Source organism: Colletotrichum abscissum, assembly GCF_030869225.1.
Source record: "Colletotrichum abscissum strain IMI 504890 chromosome Unknown Scaffold_24.1, whole genome shotgun sequence".
NCBI classification, from domain to species: domain Eukaryota; kingdom Fungi; phylum Ascomycota; class Sordariomycetes; order Glomerellales; family Glomerellaceae; genus Colletotrichum; species Colletotrichum abscissum.
In genome coordinates, this window is record NW_026850143.1 from 315,040 (window position 1) to 335,247 (window position 20,208).

Sequence of the window (20,208 nt, forward strand, 5' to 3'; positions counted from 1 at the left end):
TCTCCTGTCTATCCGTAGCCGTCTGCCGTAGAGCTAAGAAGATTGGCCCGGGGATGGCAAGGGGGATCCTTGTTGACTCCGACTTGGGACAAACTCTGCACAGTCTCGCAGCCCCAAAAGCCCCCAACAGCCCTCGTCACGGGTGGCACTCCTCTTCTTGGGAGCTCCCCGTTACGCCCGTCAACCCCGCCATCCTTTCTTAGACCCTCCGTCTAGCTAGCCGTGGGAGCGAAGGATGAGTTCGTCTTTGAGGCTTTGTGTTGTGGTAATTGTTGGAGTAGCACTCCACAAACCCCCCACACCCTGTCAGCAAAAGGAACCGACAGCAACCCTCAAGCTTTTCTCACCCTCGTTCCAGATCCTGCCTTCGGACTTGCGTAAGATCTTGTTAAGCGACGTCTCCGGTCTCGGTGTTCTCGGGCTCCAAAACAATTGTCTATTACGGTTTTGGGTAAGGTGTGTGAGATTGACATGAAGACCAGATCAGAGTGAGTTGAGGCGCATGTCTGTAAACTCATACGTTAGGGCTCGGCTCTCATTCAAATCTCACCTGAGAAAGCAGCAATAAGATATACAACCCCAAAGTGCGATCTTCACCACGTCAACCGGTCGAAATGAGCCCAATCAAACCTCACCCACAGCGAGCCATCTATGCGACAGCAGTTCACTCCAATGACTCGGGATGCAACCAGCTGACGGCCTGCTGCAGCCTCCACGTCGTTCATACTTCCAAAAACGAACAAATTCGTGACTCTTTCGCACTCAATTATTATCGAGAATCAAGGGTAATCCGTGTTCTATGCAATTCCGTTGCCTGCCGAATTCTCCCCCATTGCCCTGAACGCCGCTAGTGACCCCATTTCCGTTACCGAACCCGCCCTATCCAAAACTTTTCCGTCAAAAGAAAAACAGTAGAACCACCTCATTCATCTAAAAAGGGGCTTTCATAGATGATTCACGGATGATGACGTCTTAGTGGTGGTGAACAGGGTTAAGGTCGCGGAACTCGCCCCTGAGGCTGTCGACCCCGTTTGCTCTAACCTCCTCGACAAGCTTGGCGACCTCGGGCGCGATGACAGCCTCGTCAAAGCCAAAGTACTTGTACGCGTCGGGGCCGGGAAGCGAGTGTCCGAAAGTGCTCATCGAGTAGCCGGCGTCGGCGTAGCGCTCCCACCCATTGACGGCGTAGGCCTCGATAACGACGCGCGGCGCCTTGGAGCGGTACTGCAACACCTCGCGCTTATACTCAATTGGCTGCTGGTCAAAGACGCGCTGGCACGGGAAGCTGACGATGCGGGCCTTGATGCCGTGCTTCTCTGCGAGTAGCTTGGCCGTCTTGACGGCAAAGACCATTTCCGCGCCGACGCCGATAAGTGTGACGTCGGCGTCCTGGGCCTCCTGGAAGACGTAGGCGCCCTTTTGCACGCCGTCGCGCGAGGAGAATTGAGGGTATTGCTCGAGGTTCTGGCGGGAGAGGGAGATGATTGTGGGGGCATCCTTGGCCTCCATGGCCAGAATAAAGGCGCCAGCCGTCTCTTCGCTGTCACAGGGTCGGATGTAGAGGAGATTCGGCATCGCGCGGTAGAGGGCCGGCAGGGCGATGGGCTGGTGGGTGGGGCCGTCTTCACCGGTTCCGATCGAGTCGTGCGTCGCGATGTGAATCTGTTGGAGGCGCTGGAGGGCACCCATACGCACACCAGGGGCGGCGTACTAATGAGACAGGTCAGAACCCATTCGGAAGTTATGGTGGACAGATTCAAGAGGAGCGCTTGAGAGAGATAGAGAGGGAGCTTACGATGTAGAACATGAAGAAACTAGAGGTGACAGGGAGGATGGTGCCCTTGTTGAAGGCAGCCAGACCGTTGGAGATGGAAGCCATAGCATGCTCACGGATGCCGTAGTGGATGTAGCGGCCAGAGTAGTCGCCATTAATGCCGCATGAAGTTCGCAAGTCAGGCTGAGGATTGTCAGTATCATCCGTGAGAGTAGCGCCATCATCATCTACTTACGTTCTGGAAGTCAATTTTGCCCTTCCAAATCATGTTCACCGAGGGAGACAAGTCCGCAGTACCGACCATCAGGTTGTTCACCCCAGCGGCGATGGGGTTGCAGACCAAACCTGCGGACTTTCTTGAAGGAGTAGGAGTCGTAGGGAAGTCCTCTTTGGCGGGGACAAACTTGCGCCAGTCGTCGACCCATTCTCCAGAAACACGCTTCTTGAACTCAGCAGCGAGCTCCGGGTGCTCACGAGAGTATCCCTCAACTAGCTGGTTCCACTCGGCCTCGATCTTCTCACCGCGGGACACGGCCTGACGGAAGTAGTCATAGACCTGGTCCGACACAACAAAGTGCTTCTCAGGGTCCATGCCAAAGGTCTTCTTAATGTTAGCGACGTCGGCAGCACCAAACGCGGCACCGTGAGCCTTGGCGTCACCAGCAACGGCGCTGCCAACTCCAATGACGGTGTGAATGTTGATGAAGGTAGGCTTGTCCTTGCTGTTGCGAGCCTGGTCCATGGCGCGGACGATGGCCTCGAGGTCCCAGTTGCCGTCCTCGATCTCAATGACGTTCCAGCCACAGGCGCGCATCTTTGTGTTGACGTCCTCGGTGTTGCAGAGGTCGACGCTTCCGTCGCAGGTGATTTGGTTATTGTCGTACATGACGACGAGGTTGTTCAGCTTCCAGTGGCCGGCGAGCTGGATCGCCTCCATGGCAACGCCCTCCTGCAGACAGGCGTCTCCGATCATGCACCATGTCATGTTGTTGACGACGGGGAAGTTGGGACGGTTGTAGGTAGCGGCGAGGTGCTTGGTAGCAACAGCTAGACCAACAGCATTGGCGATACCCTGGCCCAGCGGGCCGGTCGTCACCTCGATACCCTCATGCTCGATCTCGGGATGGCCGGGGCAGATTGAGTCGGTGCGGGCGGAGTGGTATGACTTGAGCTGTTCCATAGTCATGTTCTTGTAGCCGGTCAAGTGCAGAAAGCTGTACTGGAACAGACAGGTGTGGCCGTTTGACAAGACAAAACGGTCCCGGTTGAAGTAGTTTGGGTTCTTGGGCGAGTACTTCATGGCGTACTTCCAGAGAGATGTGCCGATGGCTGCCATGCCCATGGCACCGCCCGGGTGGCCACCCTTGAACTGCTCACACAAATCGGCAATAAGACAGCGGAATGTGCGGAGAACGAAATCGACCTCCTTCTTCTCGGACTCGGTGAGCTGGAACTGGCTGTTGGTGCCGTTGAGAGATTTGGCGGCCACGATGCCCTGAGCCACGGGCTCTGAGGGAACTGCACTGGGAGCCATTTTGATGTGTCGACGGGTTATTAAGGGATGAGGGTATCTCGGTTTTGTGGTTATGAGGGGTAGCAGTAGCAGTTGGCCGTCGGGTTTCTTGGTCGACTGTGCTCGGTATAGTGAACGTAAAGTAAGGGCAATACGTGACGCAATCGTAAGGAGGATGCAAAGAAGCACTTGGTATCAATGAGGTTCTCTTGCTTGGAAGTGAGAGAATAATTCTGGAAAAAGATGATGAGATAGCAAAGACAAAGACGGAGGGCATTTCATTGCGGCCATTTCAACAGATATAATCGTGGGCAACGGTGCAACTTGAGACCCCTCTGCGTGGTTGAGATGACCGCTTTAGGATGGAGAGTGGGATGGCCAGCAATGCGAAGCAGTGCAGTATAAGGAAAGTAGCGCTTAGGTTTTCCCTTTTGGGGTGAGATTGGACTCGGCAGAAGAACAGCTCCAGTGTCACTTGACGAAGCTGAAATTTAGTCTGAGGAAGCGTGGCTAGACTTCTAGAGACTGTGTGTATTGCGTGCCCGTTTTGGTCTCAGGGTCAGCAGAAGCGCAACGAAATACTCGGACGATGGAAAGCTTCCCAACAAAGTTGAGATTGAAACAGAAAATGAGTAATTCTGCACGACACTGATGTGTTCGACTTGCTGCGAGTAACCGAAGACAAGATGAGGTGGGCAAAATGAATAACCGCCAAAAAAAGCAAGAGGAGGGAAGAATGCCGAGCACTCGGGCGACTGAGTAGCTCTGGGGGATTTGATGATTGGACGAAGCGGTTAAAGTGCGGGTCTTTACTTTGTCCTTGCCCTGGCCCGTGCCCGACGATCTTGGAGATTCGAAGCGCCGCTGCAGTACGTACTGGACACGTGCCATGGGTACTAAGGTACCTAAAGGTGGAGAGTACGAGGGCCTCTTACATAATCAGCCCTGACCACTCACCGTCTCGTCGTTCTTCCCCGCCAAAATACCCGCGGTTTTCCCCGTCCGTCCTCCAGAGTTTCCGGAGTTCAAGTTGTGCAGTTCTTCCTGGTTGACGATCCACGACAGTCTCAGAGACTTTGCTGGTTTGGACGACCCAGTCTGACTTGATAAACATTTTCAAAGCCCCCACCAAAGGAAGAATGCAAACATTTCTCAGTTCTCACAACCTAAATTGTGAGCTTCCACAATGCCCTTTCTGCCGGCTCCCATTGCCGTCCCTTGAGATAGTTGTCCCATCGCTTCGGCCTTCTCTCAACTCTGAACCGTTCCATCTGCGGCCCAAACCGCCGCCTCCTTATCGAAACATTGGGCTCCGATGGGCCCCGTGCATCTTGCAAATCTCCTTGGAACTATTCTTGACTCTGAGGCTTCACATACAACCATGGCCGCCGAAACCTTATCCACGAACCCATCACGATTCACCTCTGCCGCAGGCCCATCAGTCCAGTCGAGACCCTGAAATCCTGAGCAAATTCCAAACTTTCCTTTGTGCCATGCTTGTTCTGTTTCCTTTCGTCTCTTTGCCCCTCCACTCGGACGCTTGCCGACCTCTTCTCCTCGGCCCCCCATGTTCACCCTTCACCCCGCCATCTGCCAATCTGGCGTCCGCGTACCGCCAAGAAGCGCTTCCACTTGCCCTCCCACCACCCTTCCCATTACGCCCCTCCATCTTGTCTCTCAGCGCGGACTCAATGCCGAACGCCGTCTCAAGAATTCGTGATTTCTCAATACGCACAACATCCAATCTGGGGCCCCGGCGCAAAGGGACCTTCCATGGTCGAGGCTCGGCCGGCATCTCGCAGCTTCGCACGCTTCACACAACTCCAAGCGACGCCCGTTCGTGTCCTCTCCCGTTCGCCCCGTACTTCCCGACTGTCCAGTATCCCTCATATAACCAACCCGTGACCGCAATGTTTCCCGTGTTTCGAGTCTCCTACCACCAGTTCTCTCTACTCATACTCAGTATACCTTTACCCCATTCAACTTTCAACCTCATACGTGAGCCGTAGTCTGCCTTCGTAGCAACACGCATATTGTAATTCTCTTTCTTCGTTCGCCTTTCACTAAAGATACCCAATCCTTCATTCACTATGCCTCCCGTAGCAGTAAGCGACATGGACCTCCCCGCGGAGCCCGTCCACCCCCTCCCCGAAGCAAAGGATCCTCTCGCCTCTTCCGTCGCAACACCTCAGCTCTTCTCTCTCTCCAACAAGACCATCGTCATTACCGGCGGCGGCCGCGGTCTGGGCATCACCTTCGCCCTCGCCATCCTCGAAGCCGGAGGCCACGCCGCTTGCCTCGATATCCTACCAGAGCCCTCACCCATCGAGTGGGCGCACCTCACCAAGCTCGCCACCTCCAAGAACCTTTCCATCTCATACCACAAGTGCGACATCACCGACGAGGAAGCTACGGAAAAGGTCTTTGAGGAGATTGCAGACGCCGCCGACAGCCGCGGTGCTCCCTTCTGGGGCGCCGTCGCCTGCGCCGGCATCCAGCAGAAGATTCCCGCCCTCGAGTACCCCGTTGCCGACTTTGAGCGGATACAAAAGGTCAACGTCGTGGGTGTCTTTGTGACGGCGAAGCACGCCGCCCGCGTGTTGGTGAAGCGCAAGAGCAAGGGCAGCATCTTGCTCATTTCGAGCATGTCTGGAGAGATTGCGAACAGGGTAAGTGTCTACACCCCGATCTTGAAGGTTTGGTTATCATCAGAGCTTCCGGACTAACACTCCTCGCCAGGGACTGACATGCAGTGCCTACAATACCAGCAAGGCTGCCGTTCAGCAGATGTGCAGGTCTGTCGCTCAGGAATGGGGCCAATACGGTATCCGCGTGAACACTCTGTCGCCCGGTGTAAGCTCCACTCATCCACCGTCGCCGCGTTTCGTTACTAATTCATCAACAGTACATCCGGACCGCAATGACCGATCAGCTTTTGCAGGCCGAGCCTGAGGTTGAGACAACTTGGATGAGGGGAGCCCTTCTCCAGCGCCTGGGTACACCCGAGGACTTCAAGGCCCCGGCCGTCTTCCTCCTGTCCGAAGGCAGCTCTTTCATGACCGGTGCAGACCTCCGTGTCGACGGTGGACACTGCGCCTCTGCTTAATTTGTCTCTCATCATGTGAGAATGCTCGAAAAAGGTTGTCTTGGATAAAACGGCGTTGGTCTCGCGATATCAGATGAGGTTCCGACATTGGAAATCTCTCACCCCTCATTGCAGCTCGCGTTGGAAAGTCCACGCAGCCGTGAGTTAACGCAAATTTAGAAGTGTAGAATGAGTACGAACAGAGCGAGCATCAATAGCGATATTATCATGTTTCCCGACTTATATGCGTGCCTTGAGTCTGGAAACAGGAAAACACCAGACACAAGCACAACATACGATAAGTAATATGGACACATTCACCAAGTGATGACACTTATTGAGGATGCATTGAGCTCTTATTGGGTATTAGCAGAATGCAAACGATGTGTCACCCTCATAACGCCTTAAACGCCTAGTGTAGTTTACAGCAGTCCATCTCTAAAGGCCTACGGCTGTTGTTTGTGCTTGCTCGGACTTCCCCTTTAATCAAGCTCTATCGGTCAAGCAACCTTCCCAATGCTTTATTTTTAACCAAGGTAGCTTGATGCAATAGGTTTCCATCCCTGCTCAGGCGCATTTCTCCTCGTCGCCCTGAATCTTCAACGCCGTCTTCGCCATTTTCAGTATATGTTGTACGCAGGCCTCGTACAGTGGCGGTGGTGTTGGTAGAGAAGATCCTTGCTGCCCTAATCCATGGAGTGTTGTACCGTTGATGAAGATGATATACCTTCCACTCTATCGTAGCAGAATTATTTCCATCCTGATAATTCCCTAGTAGCTCAGCAAGCATCCTACTTCTGCTGCTTCGGTTGCTTGTGGCAGGTGAGTTTGCCCCCTTCATCAATCCAAAACTCATCCTTGGGCTTCCTGGACTCATTAAGATCCATTCCCAGCCAGATCTTAGCCTGGATCACCTCATCGTTGTCCTTCTTACAGTCGCAGGTCAAGTAGGTGCCAGCAGGCAACCCGTCCTTTGGCACAAGAGAGCTGCCGACAGTGCACATGCCGCAGTGATCGCGAATTTTCTTCTCATTGAGATTATTCCACCCGAGAACGCCCTTGACGGGGTCAAAGATGACGCACTCGTCAACGTTGACGTACGTCGGCTGGCCAAAGTTGCCATCCTTGTCGGTACAGCACGCCTCGAAAAAGAAGTCACCGTTGTAGGGGCCGAACTTGCCCTTGTAGGTGCGAGCCTGGATGCAGCGTCCGCCGAGGAAGTCTGCACGCTGATTTTGGCGGTTGGGAAAGGTGGCGAGGCGCTTCAGGCAGAGTTCCGGATTAGCCGAGGGGGGGATGGAAATTTTGGCTGGGCCACCTTTGGCTGAAACTGTGTTGGTCATGGCAGCGATGGTGAGAACGAGGAGAGATGAGAACTGCATTATGACGGCGTTCGGGTTGTTTGAGCTGTTTGGTGGGTGTTGGTAGAGTGAGATGGTGTTCTTGATATGAGTGTGATGTGATGTTGGAGCAGAGCTGTCTCAGAATCTGAAAACGAGTAGATGAGTGGATGGTGTGTTCTGAGCTTCTGAGACGTAGTGGAGAGAGAATGGGATTGATCAGAGAATCTGCGAACAATTCCGGGAGAAAGGCTTTGTTTCTATACCTATTCTCATGGTACCTCTGCTACCACCAATGCCATCGGAGATAGAATGAAGGTTTCTTGGCCTCAGGAAGTTATGGTCAAGAACATGTAAGACCCTGGGAAGCCTGCAAAGCCGTTGGAACCTGAAACCCTAAAACGCCATTCGAATATCAAGGTATACTGGAACGGGTCGACGGGAACAAGTCCACGGGAATGGGCGTCCTGGGGGTACACCACGCCACCTGAGACTCAGATGAAGTCGACATGACATGAATTCCTCCTTCCTTGGCCAACATTAAACTCGTTGGAAGTGTCCCATTAAGCGCGCAACTGTCTCAGACATGTTACTACTGAGTAGTAAAGAATTACATCCTTTCCGCATTCATGTCCCTGATCCTTAGATATACGAACCAAAAGCCTATATGAGGAGCTGATTTGGAGAAAAGATGACATGCGGGGATCCTTTTGTTGACGACATCCGCACTCAATGAAATAGCCTGGGCATAGATGCACAAAATAAGAAAACTCTTAAAAACTCAGGCGCTACATTTCCAGAGACAAGTCAAGCTATCAGAGCATCCGTCTCCATCCAGTGAAGCGGATAAGCTCAAGGTTGACTCCATCAACAGTGGATCCCCTAATCTCACGATGTCCGCGTTGCGGGCTGCCTGCAGTGGGGTTTAGGGCTTCACTTCCACAACTTCGGTATCAACAGCAGCTGGTCGGTTAGCTCAGTTGGTTAGAGCGTGGTACTAATATTTCACCAGAAATGTTGAGTAATGCCAAGGCCGGGAGTTCAAGCCTCCCACTGATCAATCTTTTGCTTTTGGTCATCAGGGTTGCTGTCAAACGCCTCACACGCATCGTGGAGTCTTGGGAGACAAGGACTTGCATAGATGCGGGAGAACTTAGGCTCACAAGGTATGTCAGACTCGATTTCGCCGTCATGAAATGAGTCACGCGTATTGTCAACTTCTGTGGAGACCTGTAGAAACTCGGTTTACCATGCAATCATCAAGGTCTGCTTGATTCATGCCAGGAATTATGTTAAGTCACAGGATGGACATAGTTGTTACATGGGCATGTGGAAATCGATTGTCAAATACCTAGCTCGAACGGTTGTTCATCCGTAAATGTGACCAAGCCTGCGGTAACCCTTCCACCAGGAGACAGCAATGCGAGTATTAATTACTGTATGAAAAGCCTATACCTACTTATCAATACCACATCCGAAATAACCTTGATCCAAGGCTATGTGAATTATTACGTTTCGTTCTTCATCATCTCTCCGTTGTCCATGAAACCTTCTAGTTGCCTGGTCACATGCTCATTGGAGACACAACGTCATATTGATCTTCTTTCCTCGTCGCGTCAAGCTCATACCTGGGTCTAGCGCCATCAAGCTCGACAGTTCGCTCGACTGTCTCCAGCTCACTAGGGCGGCGGGTACCCTTATGAAAGTATTTGGCCTCGGGCTTGCCACGTCCCTCTTCCGTGTCCCCAGTCAGCGTAACTCCCTCTATCGTCTTTTGCTTCCTTTTTCTAATGAAGAGGATCCCCGCGACAATCAGTGCGGCACCCGCCACGCATCCGACTGCTGCTCCAACTTTGGCTCCAACTGGGATTTCGGTCTGCTCTTCGCTGGCCGGAGATGTTGTGCCAGTCGACTCAGACCGGGTGCCTGTGCTGGATGCTGTGCCTGTTCCGGTCCCGACAGATGTTGCGTTGGGTGTAACCGAGGCCAAAAGTGTAGACGTAGCTGTTGACAGACCAGCTGGCGTTGCAGTCAAAGAGCACGAAGTGGTAGTAGTGAGAATATGCGCCCAGTAGTAGCTAAGCTGAAGGGTGGAGATAGATGTCGCCGTGCAGAAGTAGTTGGCGGTGCCGTTGTCCCGGTACACGCCCTTGTAGTCTGGCTTGCAACACCATGCGCCAGTATCTGGCTTATCATTGACAGTATCATTTGCTACCCACATACTCCATGATGGATCAGGGCACTGGGCTGTTAGTACGATACTCGTCTCGGTGTATCGCACTGGGGGACGGCGCGAGGTACCTTGGGGTGAGTATATGCCGAGGACGAGCAGTCGGTGGAGTCTAACAAAGACAAAGAGCGTCAGCAGATGCGAAGTGAGAAAGGTATCAAGATGTGTTCACGAACCTGGGCAGCAGTAGTTCCCATCGTAGCTGCCGTTGCCCGCACACGACAGCCCCGAGGGACAGCATCGAACTTGGAGTCCTCCGGCTTTTCCACATTCAAAGGGGGCATCCTGGGGACAGGAAGAACTGGGAAACCGAAGAGACCAGCCGCCAGCATAGTTGCATTCTTGAGCATAGGCCACATGTATGGCAACGAGAAAGGCACTGAGCATAATTCGAAAATTGGGCCGACAAGGGCTTGCACCGGGACACGCGACAACCATGCTGTTGAACAGAAAGCAACTTTAAACGCTAGCAGTATGTATAATATGTGTAACTAGGAAGACAGATGGACTAATTCCGGAAGACGGAAATCGCGGGGACTGCTCTGATATTCAACAAGCCGCTGGGGGAAACCAAGGGATACGCAGGCGTGTATCTCTGTCCCCTATGACGGGAGGACGGGAGACTACCCCTCTTCTCTTTCAAGTCAGCCCTGCAAAACAGCGACATGCGACACAAACCTCGAATCAAATCGATTGGATAGAATCTGAGATAAGTCTACTTTAGCTATGCCATGACCGCTGCAAGTTTCTTATTGTGTCCTACCGAGGGCTGGAAAGGGATACCGCTATGTTGTGCATATTCATATCGCCTTGTGAGTGGACAGAATATCAGCCACTCCAGAAATCCAGCCCCTCGGAATGCAAGAGAGACAACGATAACCAAGTTCAGGTCAGAAATTAGCGCAGGCAACGGCCTCTAGAGAACGGCTGGGTGTGGCTTCCCAGGCAGCCGCCACCACATATTAATGATGTTTGCCACGAATGAAGGAATACCACTGACATAAATTTGAAGTCCGATGACTCGCAGGGCTTGACTCTGGTTTGGCAACTCTTCATCGTTCTACATCCCTCCGTAACGCCAATTCCTGCTTTGGGAACTTCTAAACCCTGATTCTTGCCATGATACGTGTCAACCTATCAACAATGTGTGAAAGAGGGCAGTTCGACTTCCCAAACGCCCATTTGATCTACTTGAAAAGACACCATTTAGATTACGAGACTCGAGAGCTTGAGTTCACATGTCCCGATTCTTTCAAATATGAGCCGAAAGAAATGGATGCCAAGGCCACTATGCCAGACGTTCAAGAGTTCGGTGCTAATGCTTACTCACTTCTGTCTTGAGGCGTTTCTTTGACGGAAGTAGGTTTCACCAATCAATGTCGTTAACTTGGAAGGCTTTTGACAAATTTTCAACGACTTGCTTGCGTTCCGATTCCTTGATTCAAGGTGCTCAAAGGTAGCTGAGTGGAACCTCTGAATCTCGCTACGACGCGGGTTTCTTAGTCCTACCTGAAATCATGTTTCCCCCCTTTCTTGGATCAAGGCTCAAATACTTAGTTTTAAGTGGTAACAAGTAGTCAAACTCGATCTTCGAGAAGTTTGATCGCGGACTTCTTGCTGTTGACTCTTGGGCAGCGCGTTGTTGAACCATTATCGCTCGCACTCACAGGCTGAGATTGAAGTGAACCATAGTTGACTGTACAGGTTGTTGCGAATTTGGCATCAAATCTTGGCAATGATGACCATCTGGAGAATCGATTCGTCACGAACATTACTGCTTGCGAAATTTGTGATATCTTACTGGTAATCAGGCTTGAAAACCAACGCTGAAGGAACTGACACGATAGAGGAACACGCTCAAAGACCAATGTTGGGGATACGACGAGTGGGGTTTGGGTCGATCTTTCTTTGGCATGCCTCTCGAAGTAAAAGAGACTGGGTTATGAGTTGATACAAACTGTGTATGGTAAAAAGGAATGATCAATATGTGAAAATGAGGCATTGCAGAACAAGGTAGTTTGGCTACTACCTCGTATCATGCACGGATTTATCGGTGAAATTCTCAGCTATCTTAGTTGTGTTCAGTGTTCTTCAAATTTGTTCGTTTCGGAAGGGCCGTCGGTCGAATATGAGACGATTTTATTGGTGTACTGATGGCTTGTAACCCAAAGGTTGGAAGTAAATGGCCACGCTAGGCTGTGTATGTGACTTGCTAGTAGACACCCAACTTCGCTTTTCGTAGCATGTGATCAAGAGACTCGGAAACTATCTCTTCTCTCCCACGAAATCACGTCGTTCAAATTGGCAGGACCAGATGGTTGGTTCATCCAGAACACAACTAGAACGTGGGGTGTTGGTTGCCAGACGAATCCAGAGCATCAGCTTGCTGTGCACTAGCCACTGTCACAGCCGTCAGCCACGAGGAAGATAGTGGCGCTAGAAATGCCATCTCCGCAGCCGAAACCTTGCTGTGGCCGGCGGCGTGGCCGCCCTTCAGTACTTTGTTAGGGTGACCATGCTCAAATCTTCCCGACGGCTCGTTATGCAGCGCGCCACCCGACCCCAAGGTGAATAGATCTCTCTTTCAACATCACATGTAAGATGGTGTCTGTATCCGTCCAGTGGGATTTCATCGGGGAATATCAGAAAATGCCATCAGAGTAACGACTCTACGCGATCCAGGGCCTGGTGACATGCCAGTCCTGCGGTCGCAGCTGCGGCTGAATTGAGTGAGAAATTCAGCATTCTGCGCCGGCGGCCACCATCTTATCATGGTTCGTTAGCGACATACAGGAACCAGCGCCTAAACATTTCGCATTTAGCAACCAAGACCAGCACCTAGGGAGTGAGAAGCACCCTATTTGGGCTCGTCCAGGCTTTAGATAGGGAGATGTCTCGAGTGTCTAGTTGTTGTACACTCTACCGTCGCGTCTGCCGTCTGGGAGAAATTGGTTGAGCTTGGGAGCGTCTGGAGATAAGTGGAAACGAGTTGGTGTGTTGATCGAACGTGGTGAAGATCCCCCAGCCGTGTGAAGCGAGTGGGGCCAAGGGTTCGCTTCTCCTAGTTCTTATCTCGCTCTTGATGTGGTAGGATATTCCAGCCATCGTCTTATCAGGGACCAGCCGACCAAGAATTACCGGTGGTTGCAGGGCAAAAGTTTGGTCTGGGAATGGTTCCGAGCCCCAGGTGATACCGAAGATATGGAATGCTAATTAGCACGCGAGCTGTTCAAAGCCCAGACAAGCGGACAATGATGGCATTTGCGAGGCAACGTCATGATTTATTAGATGAAGGTTTTTTTTTTTGGTTCACGAGCATGTAATTGACCTTGACATCAATTTGGGTCCAATGAAAGATCTATTCTCTCGAGGTTCTCGCAGGGTGCTGGCCCTGTGGCCTTGCGACTCTGGTGTGAGACTGCCACGTCAATTTACCGCTGACGAGGACAGGGAAGAAAGATCCTGAAAAAAGACGAGCCAAGTGATGCAAAGCAATTTCTCTAGTTCATCATGTTGGTTGTCGGGTATCTTGAGGCTGCGTGAGGCGATCGATATCATGCCGCGAGTCGCACATTTTGGTGGTTGACTCGATGAGATCGAGTAATGGATAACATGCGGGGTTTGGGCGCCATCTATGATAAGCTACCCCTGTCAGAGGAGCTAAGTTATCATACATAGCCGCACCGTCCCATGCCGGACAGGCATCATGGTGCGTCGTTGATGAGCGGGAGCCGTTCCTCGTCGCCGTACTAACGCGGTGCCACCTCCAACGCCCCTGATAAGAACATTTTCTCTTCTGGGAGGAACCAATGAGAGTCGGGGAATGCGTCCAAAGGACCAGAGTTTTTATGGTTTCCGGTGCCAGGGCTTCGTCCTCTTACTCGATCAGATTTGACGTCGTTGTCGACTTGGGAGCATTTCAATTTGCTGCAATCACGGCGAGACCGGCAGCACCCTTGTCTGAAAGCGGTTCGTAGCGTCGTCTTGTCTTGCGTTCTTGGGCTTGTCACCCCCCCGTCTGCATTCCGGTTCCCCAATCGTCTCCTCCTCCTTTGCCCAGCGCCAGCGGGATGGAAAAGATGGAGGCGACGACCTTGAAGAGCTTGTCACGCTTGTCCCATGTGGGGGTTTGTCGCAGCGATTTCCGGGTCCATCAGTCGATAATCACTGACACCAAGGTGCCGCCGACTCCTTTTCGTGGAACTGGCGAGGTCTTTTATCAGCCTCTCCATATCCAGAGCGACACCGGCCCAGCATGTGAATAAATATCAGTCGACATCTCCTCCATCATCTCGACCTCGCTTCTTTGTCTGAGAGAGATCAGCTGGAGTTTTCCCACCCTCAACTAAACGACCAGACTTGACTGCCTTGGTATCGCCACTTCTTTTGGGGTGTCATCCTGCAGATCACGACCCGTGTCACCCTGCAGCCCAGTCTTTCGGTTCCCCATCTCGCCCTCACGTGCATATCGTCATCGCAACCTGTGCCGGTCCGTGTACTGGTGTTTCGACAACTCGCCGAATCGAAATCATCCGAAAGTCAGCACATTGTCCCGGACTTCACCCCTCGATACGTCTTGCCAAAGTCCATTTCCGTCAGAGAGAGTCGCCAAAATGGACATGGATACTGCAACTAATACCGCTCGCCCGGAAAAGGCCCATGGCTCAAGACTGGGTTACTTGGCGGACAAGATCGCTGTCAAATCAGAGCCTGGGTTGACCAGCGCTCAGCTGATGGTAAGATCTGGCAGACGAAAAATTCTTGAGCCATCCGGAATCGTTCTAACATTCTCAATTTACAGCTGACGAACCATGATCTCAAACCGTGAGTAATGCCACTGCAAAAAGCGCACGCGACACCTGCAAGAGCATGGTGACTGATCTCCAGACAGAGTTGAACCCGAGAGACGGCAATGGGGACCTTGGAACTTCGTCGCTTTCTGGGTCGCTGACTCCTTCAACGTCAACACATGGATGATTTCGTCCTCCATGATTGTGGGTGGTCTTTCTTGGTGGCAGTCTTGGCTCTGTGTCTGGATCGGCTACGCCATTGCTGGATGCTTCATCTGCATGACTGGCCGCATCGGTGCAGTGTATCATATTGGTTTCCCCGTCGTCAACAGATCATCTTTCGGAATCTGGGGAAGTTTGTGGCCTGTTTTCAACCGTGCCGCCATGGGTAAGCCCGATGCCCTCTTCCTAATGTTGAGCGTCACTGATCAACCCCAGCTTGTGTTTGGTACGGTGTCCAGGCCTATATCGGCGGCCACTGCGTTTACCTGATGATCCGTTCCATCTGGAAGTCTTGGGTGAGTAGCAATGCCTCTGGAATGCCTAAGAAGCTTCAAATCTCATGCAAACCAGGACCGAGAGACGATTCCGAACACTTTCTCTGCATCTTCCGGCACTACCACCGCTGACTGGGTGTCTTTCTTCCTCTTCTGGGTACTGTCGTTGCCCGCCATCTGGTTTCCCGTTCACAAGATCCGACACCTGTTCACAGTCAAGTCATACATCGTCCCATGCGCTGGAATCGCCTTCATGATCTGGGCCATTGTCCGCGCCGGGGGCATCGGTCCGATCGTTCGTCAGCCCGCAAAGCTTCACGGCAGCGACTTGGCCTGGGAATTCGTCAAGGGCGTCATGTCGTCCATCGCCAACTTCGCGACCCTCATCGTCAACGATCCCGATTTCTCCCGTTTTTCCAAGAAGCCGAACGATGCTCTCTGGTCTCAGCTCTTCACGATTCCCATCGGCTTTGCGTTCACCTCATTCATCGGCATCATGGTGTCTTCTTCTTCGGCAGTCATCTACGGTGAGGAGATTTGGGACCCCCTCAAGCTCCTCGAGAGATTCATCGACGATGGCGGTTCCGCTCAGCGATTCGGTGTGTTCGTCATCGCTTTTGCGTTCGCTCTTGCCCAACTCGGAACCAACATTGCCGCCAACTCCGTTTCCGCAGGTACCGATATGACAGCTCTGCTGCCCCGGTACTTGAGCATTCGCCGCGGTGGATACATTTGCGCCGCAATCGGTCTGGCCATGTGCCCGTACACCCTGCTCACAGATTCCAACAAATTCACTACCTACCTTTCGGCGTACAGCGTCTTCCTGAGCTCCATCGCAGGTGTCATGTGCTCTGACTATTACGTCGTCAGAAAGGGGTACCTCGAAATCAGAGAGCTGTACGATGCGCGCAAGACCGGCCCGTACTTCTTCACCTACGGCTTCCACTGGCGCGGGTACGCCGCCTACATTGCCGGAATCTTGCCCAATGTGGTTGGATTCGTCGGTGCGATTGGCGTCGATGTCCCTGTTGGCGCGACATACATCTACAATCTCAACTTCTTCGCTGGTTTCATCGTTTCTGGTGGCGTGTACTGGGGTCTCTGCAAGATCTCTCCTATCCCCGCTACTAGCGACAAGTGGATGGAGGTCGGAGAGGAGATTGATGACATCCGCGTCGCATACGACGCTAGTAGTAGCCAGGACTACGATGAGGAGAGAGTTCTTGGCCCCTCCAAGGGCATTGATGATGGAGCTAAGCATGTTTGAAAAGGAGTAAAGGGTTTAAGCAGGTGTCGGTGGTTTGGATTTGGATGATACCATTGTTGTGCAAAAAGGGGGTGCAAAATTGCGATTTCTTGAGCGTATGATTGAAGCAATGAATACGAGATGTTTCTACTGGACTAAATGCCTTGCAAACACTTCGTGATTTGAGTGAGATGAGAGAATCTTTCGCCCTTAGACCCGATAGACTGTAAATCCTTGCACAGAAAGCACCGAAGCAGTTGTCCCCCAACAACCCTCTACCTCACTCCCCAAATCCTCTTCTTTGCTTTGAACCCCGCTGGAAGGAGCTTAGACAACAAGAGCGGGAGTTCAATCTCTTCCGGTATCTCGAAGAGGCGCATAGAAGTGATCGCATCCCCGAAACGGGGCGACGCCGTGATTACAGCAACGGGTATCGCCAACAAGAGACCTACGGCTGATGGGATAGCCCACGCCAGCTCAGCAGTCCCTCGCACAGCGAGTAAAACTCCAAAACCGAGAACGGTCTGCGGCCACAGAACCCGGAAGCTGTCACGCCAGCTGAGACCGAGCCGATCGCGGTTCTGCCCATCCCATGTGATGGACTTGCCCTTGAGTAGACCACACAAGAATAGCGCAACAGCCAGAGCTGTGATCGGTGCAATGAAGGTCATCAGGAATAACTCCACAAAACTTGAGAGGATGCAGCGTAAACTACCACCATAGCGCCTGGAAGACGTTGTCACCGCCTCGAAGACACCCGCAAGTTTGGGGAATATGCCGAAAGCAGCGAGAGCAAGGTGCGGAGTCCAGCCAAAGACGAGGCTCAGTTGAATGACACTAGGTTCTCCTATGACTTCCTTCGTGATGCATGCCAAGGTCATGAAGACGCAGCAAGCCTGGCCAATGTACGTGGTCAAGGTTTGGTACACCTGAAAGCGGCTGATTGGATGAATGCCAGGTTCGCTCAGCATGAACCAGTACTGCATAGTTCCCTGACACCAGCGTAATTCGCGACGAAGGAAGTCGAGAAATGTAGGCGGATTGGTCTCGTAGCTTTCCGTTTCGATAGGCAGCACCCGGACCTCGTAGCCGCCTCGACGCATGAACATTGCTTCCAGCAGATCGTGACTGAGGATGTAACCACCCAGCGGCGGCTCTCCAGGGAGCTTTGGCAGCATCCAATGCTTGTGGAAGGCATCAGTACGGATTATGGCGTTGTGACCCCAATACAGCGCGCGCGCAGTCGCGAGCCCACCAGCTGAAGCCCATGTTGTATGTTCGCACCCCATGACGCAAGCCGAACTGGAAGAGCCGTGTAAATGCGCTGACCGCAGGCATACCGATGACTATGGTCTGCAATAACCCGATGAGGGGGTTTTCTTCCATGCTAGAAACCAACCGGATGAGTATGTCCCCGCTCATAGCGCTGTCGGAGTCAAGGGTGACGAAGAAGTCGTCTCCTTTGGAGTGGTTGTCGAGGTAGTCTTTGAGGTTGCCAGCCTTGTACCCGGTGTTTCTATCACGGCGTCGATAGAATAGAGGCTTAGCCATACCCTCGCTCAGAGATACGGCATGCTGTGCAAATACCCTCTCTTCCGATCGCGCTACGTCAACGTGATCGGTGTCGCTAAGTAGCACAAAGCAAAAGTGCTCGAGGCAATTGGTTTGCTGAAGGCTCTCATACATGGCGTAGAGGCGGTCGAGCACTGGACCAGGATCTTCGTTACGCATGAAAATCGTGAGCGCTGTCGTAGACCTAAGCTTCGACAGAGGTCCTCGAGGTCGAAAATATGGGTAGACGGATCGCTCTGCGCTGCCGAACAAGATGATACATAAGCCAATTGCAGAGTTCCAGAAGCTGACGAAAGGCCTTGGAATGCAGATAGTTCCGCAAAGCACAATGACTGTGTCTAGCAGAGTGTGCTTGCTTCGCACGAATACGATGAAGTTGATCCAAAGGAACGGGAGGATGGTGATGCTGTTGAGGGCTATAACCAAAAAGCGGCGCTGGGAGACTGACATCCAAGCATCGCGATTTGAGGCCACGACACACATCTTGCGTTTAAGGTATGTTGAGTCGATCCGATGTGCGTGACCTAATGCCGTATCAATAGCTATTGAAAACTTTTGCAAGTCTCAGCTGGGTCCAATATGGAAACTGGGAAATCAAATACTTCAGTTCGAAGGCCTGTAAGAGCCGAGAATGGATTCATGGGCATTTATGGAAGTAAGTTCAGTACTCCGACTGCCGGTTATCTTGTCTTACAAGTCTGAAATCGGGAAGGCCAAATTGTGCACCCAGATAGCTTTCATGGCAAAGGAGGAAATGGGAGATAGAAAATAGCTGTCTGACTCTTTCCGACTGGGTGCTCGGCGCCGCCGCGAGTGTTAGTATCCCTATTATAGGGTAGTTAGTTCGAACCGTAGTTAACAAAGAGATTAATTAAACTATATAAATATCTACGTAATAGGTATAAAAAAGAGGTTTTAATTATAAGTTAAGCTAGCTATAATAATCGTAAATAGGGCCCCTAATTAGCCCCTATATAATTAACTATATACTATAATTAAATTAAACTTTTAATTTAATACTAACTTTCTCTTTTTTTTATTAATTTAATTATTATAATTAGAAATATAATTTAACCTCGGGCCCGTTTATTAAATTGTTTTTTTTTTATTCTTTTTATATAACTTATCCCTCTATTTATATAATAACTTTTTTACTACTTATAAATTATTTTAATTCCTTATTTAATACTTTTTTATAAAAACGTTTATAAAGTTATTTTTATTATTAATTTAATAAATCTTAAGTATCTTGTACTTTTTATATAATTATTTAAAAACTATAATATTAATTATAAACCTCTTTTCCTTCGTTATCCCTAATTTAATAAGGTATTTATATAATAAATATAAATTAATATAAATAACTATTAAAATAAATAAAAAGCTAAGTTAATTAGTAATTTTTTTTAATATTATTAAAATCGTATAAAAGAGGTTAACCCCGTTAACTATATTATAAACCTCTAATATTAGTATATTTCTTATTACTTATTTATTTTTAGTTAATAAATAATAAATTATATTATTATATATAATAAATTCGCTCTTACTTATACTCTTATTAACTAAGATAATAATATACTTTAATTACGAAATAAGGTCGTTATTATTTATAAATAACTTATTAATAAAAACATAGAGCTTACTAATTATAAAGTTAATTAAGTAATAAATAAGGTCTTAATTAAGATTTATTTATTATTATTTAAGCTACTTATTAAATACCTCGACGTTTTATTTAGTTAAATCTATAGCTTATACTATTTTAATATAATTAAAAGTCGCCTCGGGTTAATAAATATTTATAATATATACCCCTTACGTAAGCTTAGCTTTATATTACTTTTTAATATTAGTTATATTTAAATTAATAAGGTTAATTTTCTTACCCTACCCTTTTTATTAAAAAATAATAGTTTCCTTTTTAATTATAAAAATCCTATTATTAAAAGCTAGGGGGGTATTTATTATAAAGACCTTTTTTAATTTTATTATAAAGCCCGCTTTTTAAAGCTCTTTATTTTTTTTTTTATAAAGTTAATATTAAATAGGCTTAATATATTATTAGTTTATATTCTAATAATCTTAAATTAATTACTTTTATACTTAAAAACTAATAAGTACGGGTCGTATATAAAGGTAATTATTAATAATTAATTAA

General features: G+C 50.0%; 7 protein-coding genes across 7 annotated transcripts; 3 read left to right on the forward strand and 4 right to left on the reverse strand.

The window, feature by feature from the left end:
- Positions 1–235: 235 nt before the first annotated feature.
- CABS01_09783 (uncharacterized protein) lies at positions 236–475 on the forward strand (the record flags this gene model as incomplete). The annotated part of the gene is made up of 1 exon (XM_060543140.1): positions 236–475. One exon carries the CDS (start codon positions 236–238, stop codon positions 473–475), a length of 240 nt encoding a protein of 79 aa, XP_060399838.1.
- A 497-nt stretch (positions 476–972) lies between these two features.
- On the reverse strand, positions 973–3,308 carry CABS01_09784 (transketolase; the record flags this gene model as incomplete). The annotated part of the gene is made up of 3 exons (XM_060543141.1): positions 973–1,710; positions 1,796–1,957; positions 2,010–3,308. The coding sequence occupies 3 exons, from the start codon at positions 3,306–3,308 to the stop codon at positions 973–975; spliced, it is 2,199 nt and encodes a 732-aa protein (XP_060399839.1).
- A 2,069-nt stretch (positions 3,309–5,377) lies between these two features.
- CABS01_09785 (short chain dehydrogenase) lies at positions 5,378–6,393 on the forward strand (the record flags this gene model as incomplete). The annotated part of the gene is made up of 3 exons (XM_060543142.1): positions 5,378–5,956; positions 6,027–6,140; positions 6,193–6,393. 3 exons carry the CDS (start codon positions 5,378–5,380, stop codon positions 6,391–6,393), a joined length of 894 nt encoding a protein of 297 aa, XP_060399840.1.
- A 770-nt stretch (positions 6,394–7,163) lies between these two features.
- CABS01_09786 (uncharacterized protein) lies at positions 7,164–7,754 on the reverse strand (the record flags this gene model as incomplete). The annotated part of the gene is made up of 1 exon (XM_060543143.1): positions 7,164–7,754. The coding sequence occupies one exon, from the start codon at positions 7,752–7,754 to the stop codon at positions 7,164–7,166; it is 591 nt and encodes a 196-aa protein (XP_060399841.1).
- Positions 7,755–9,276: 1,522 nt separating this feature from the next.
- CABS01_09787 (uncharacterized protein) lies at positions 9,277–10,274 on the reverse strand (the record flags this gene model as incomplete). Its single annotated transcript, XM_060543144.1, has 3 exons — positions 9,277–9,954; positions 10,014–10,054; positions 10,115–10,274. 3 exons carry the CDS (start codon positions 10,272–10,274, stop codon positions 9,277–9,279), a joined length of 879 nt encoding a protein of 292 aa, XP_060399842.1.
- Positions 10,275–14,555: 4,281 nt separating this feature from the next.
- CABS01_09788 (uncharacterized protein) lies at positions 14,556–16,496 on the forward strand (the record flags this gene model as incomplete). The annotated part of the gene is made up of 5 exons (XM_060543145.1): positions 14,556–14,678; positions 14,744–14,766; positions 14,834–15,120; positions 15,171–15,250; positions 15,306–16,496. The coding sequence occupies 5 exons, from the start codon at positions 14,556–14,558 to the stop codon at positions 16,494–16,496; spliced, it is 1,704 nt and encodes a 567-aa protein (XP_060399843.1).
- Positions 16,497–16,750: 254 nt separating this feature from the next.
- CABS01_09789 (glucans biosynthesis glucosyltransferase H) lies at positions 16,751–18,530 on the reverse strand (the record flags this gene model as incomplete). The annotated part of the gene is made up of 2 exons (XM_060543146.1): positions 16,751–17,733; positions 17,816–18,530. 2 exons carry the CDS (start codon positions 18,528–18,530, stop codon positions 16,751–16,753), a joined length of 1,698 nt encoding a protein of 565 aa, XP_060399844.1.
- Between the last annotated feature and the right edge of the window lie 1,678 nt (positions 18,531–20,208).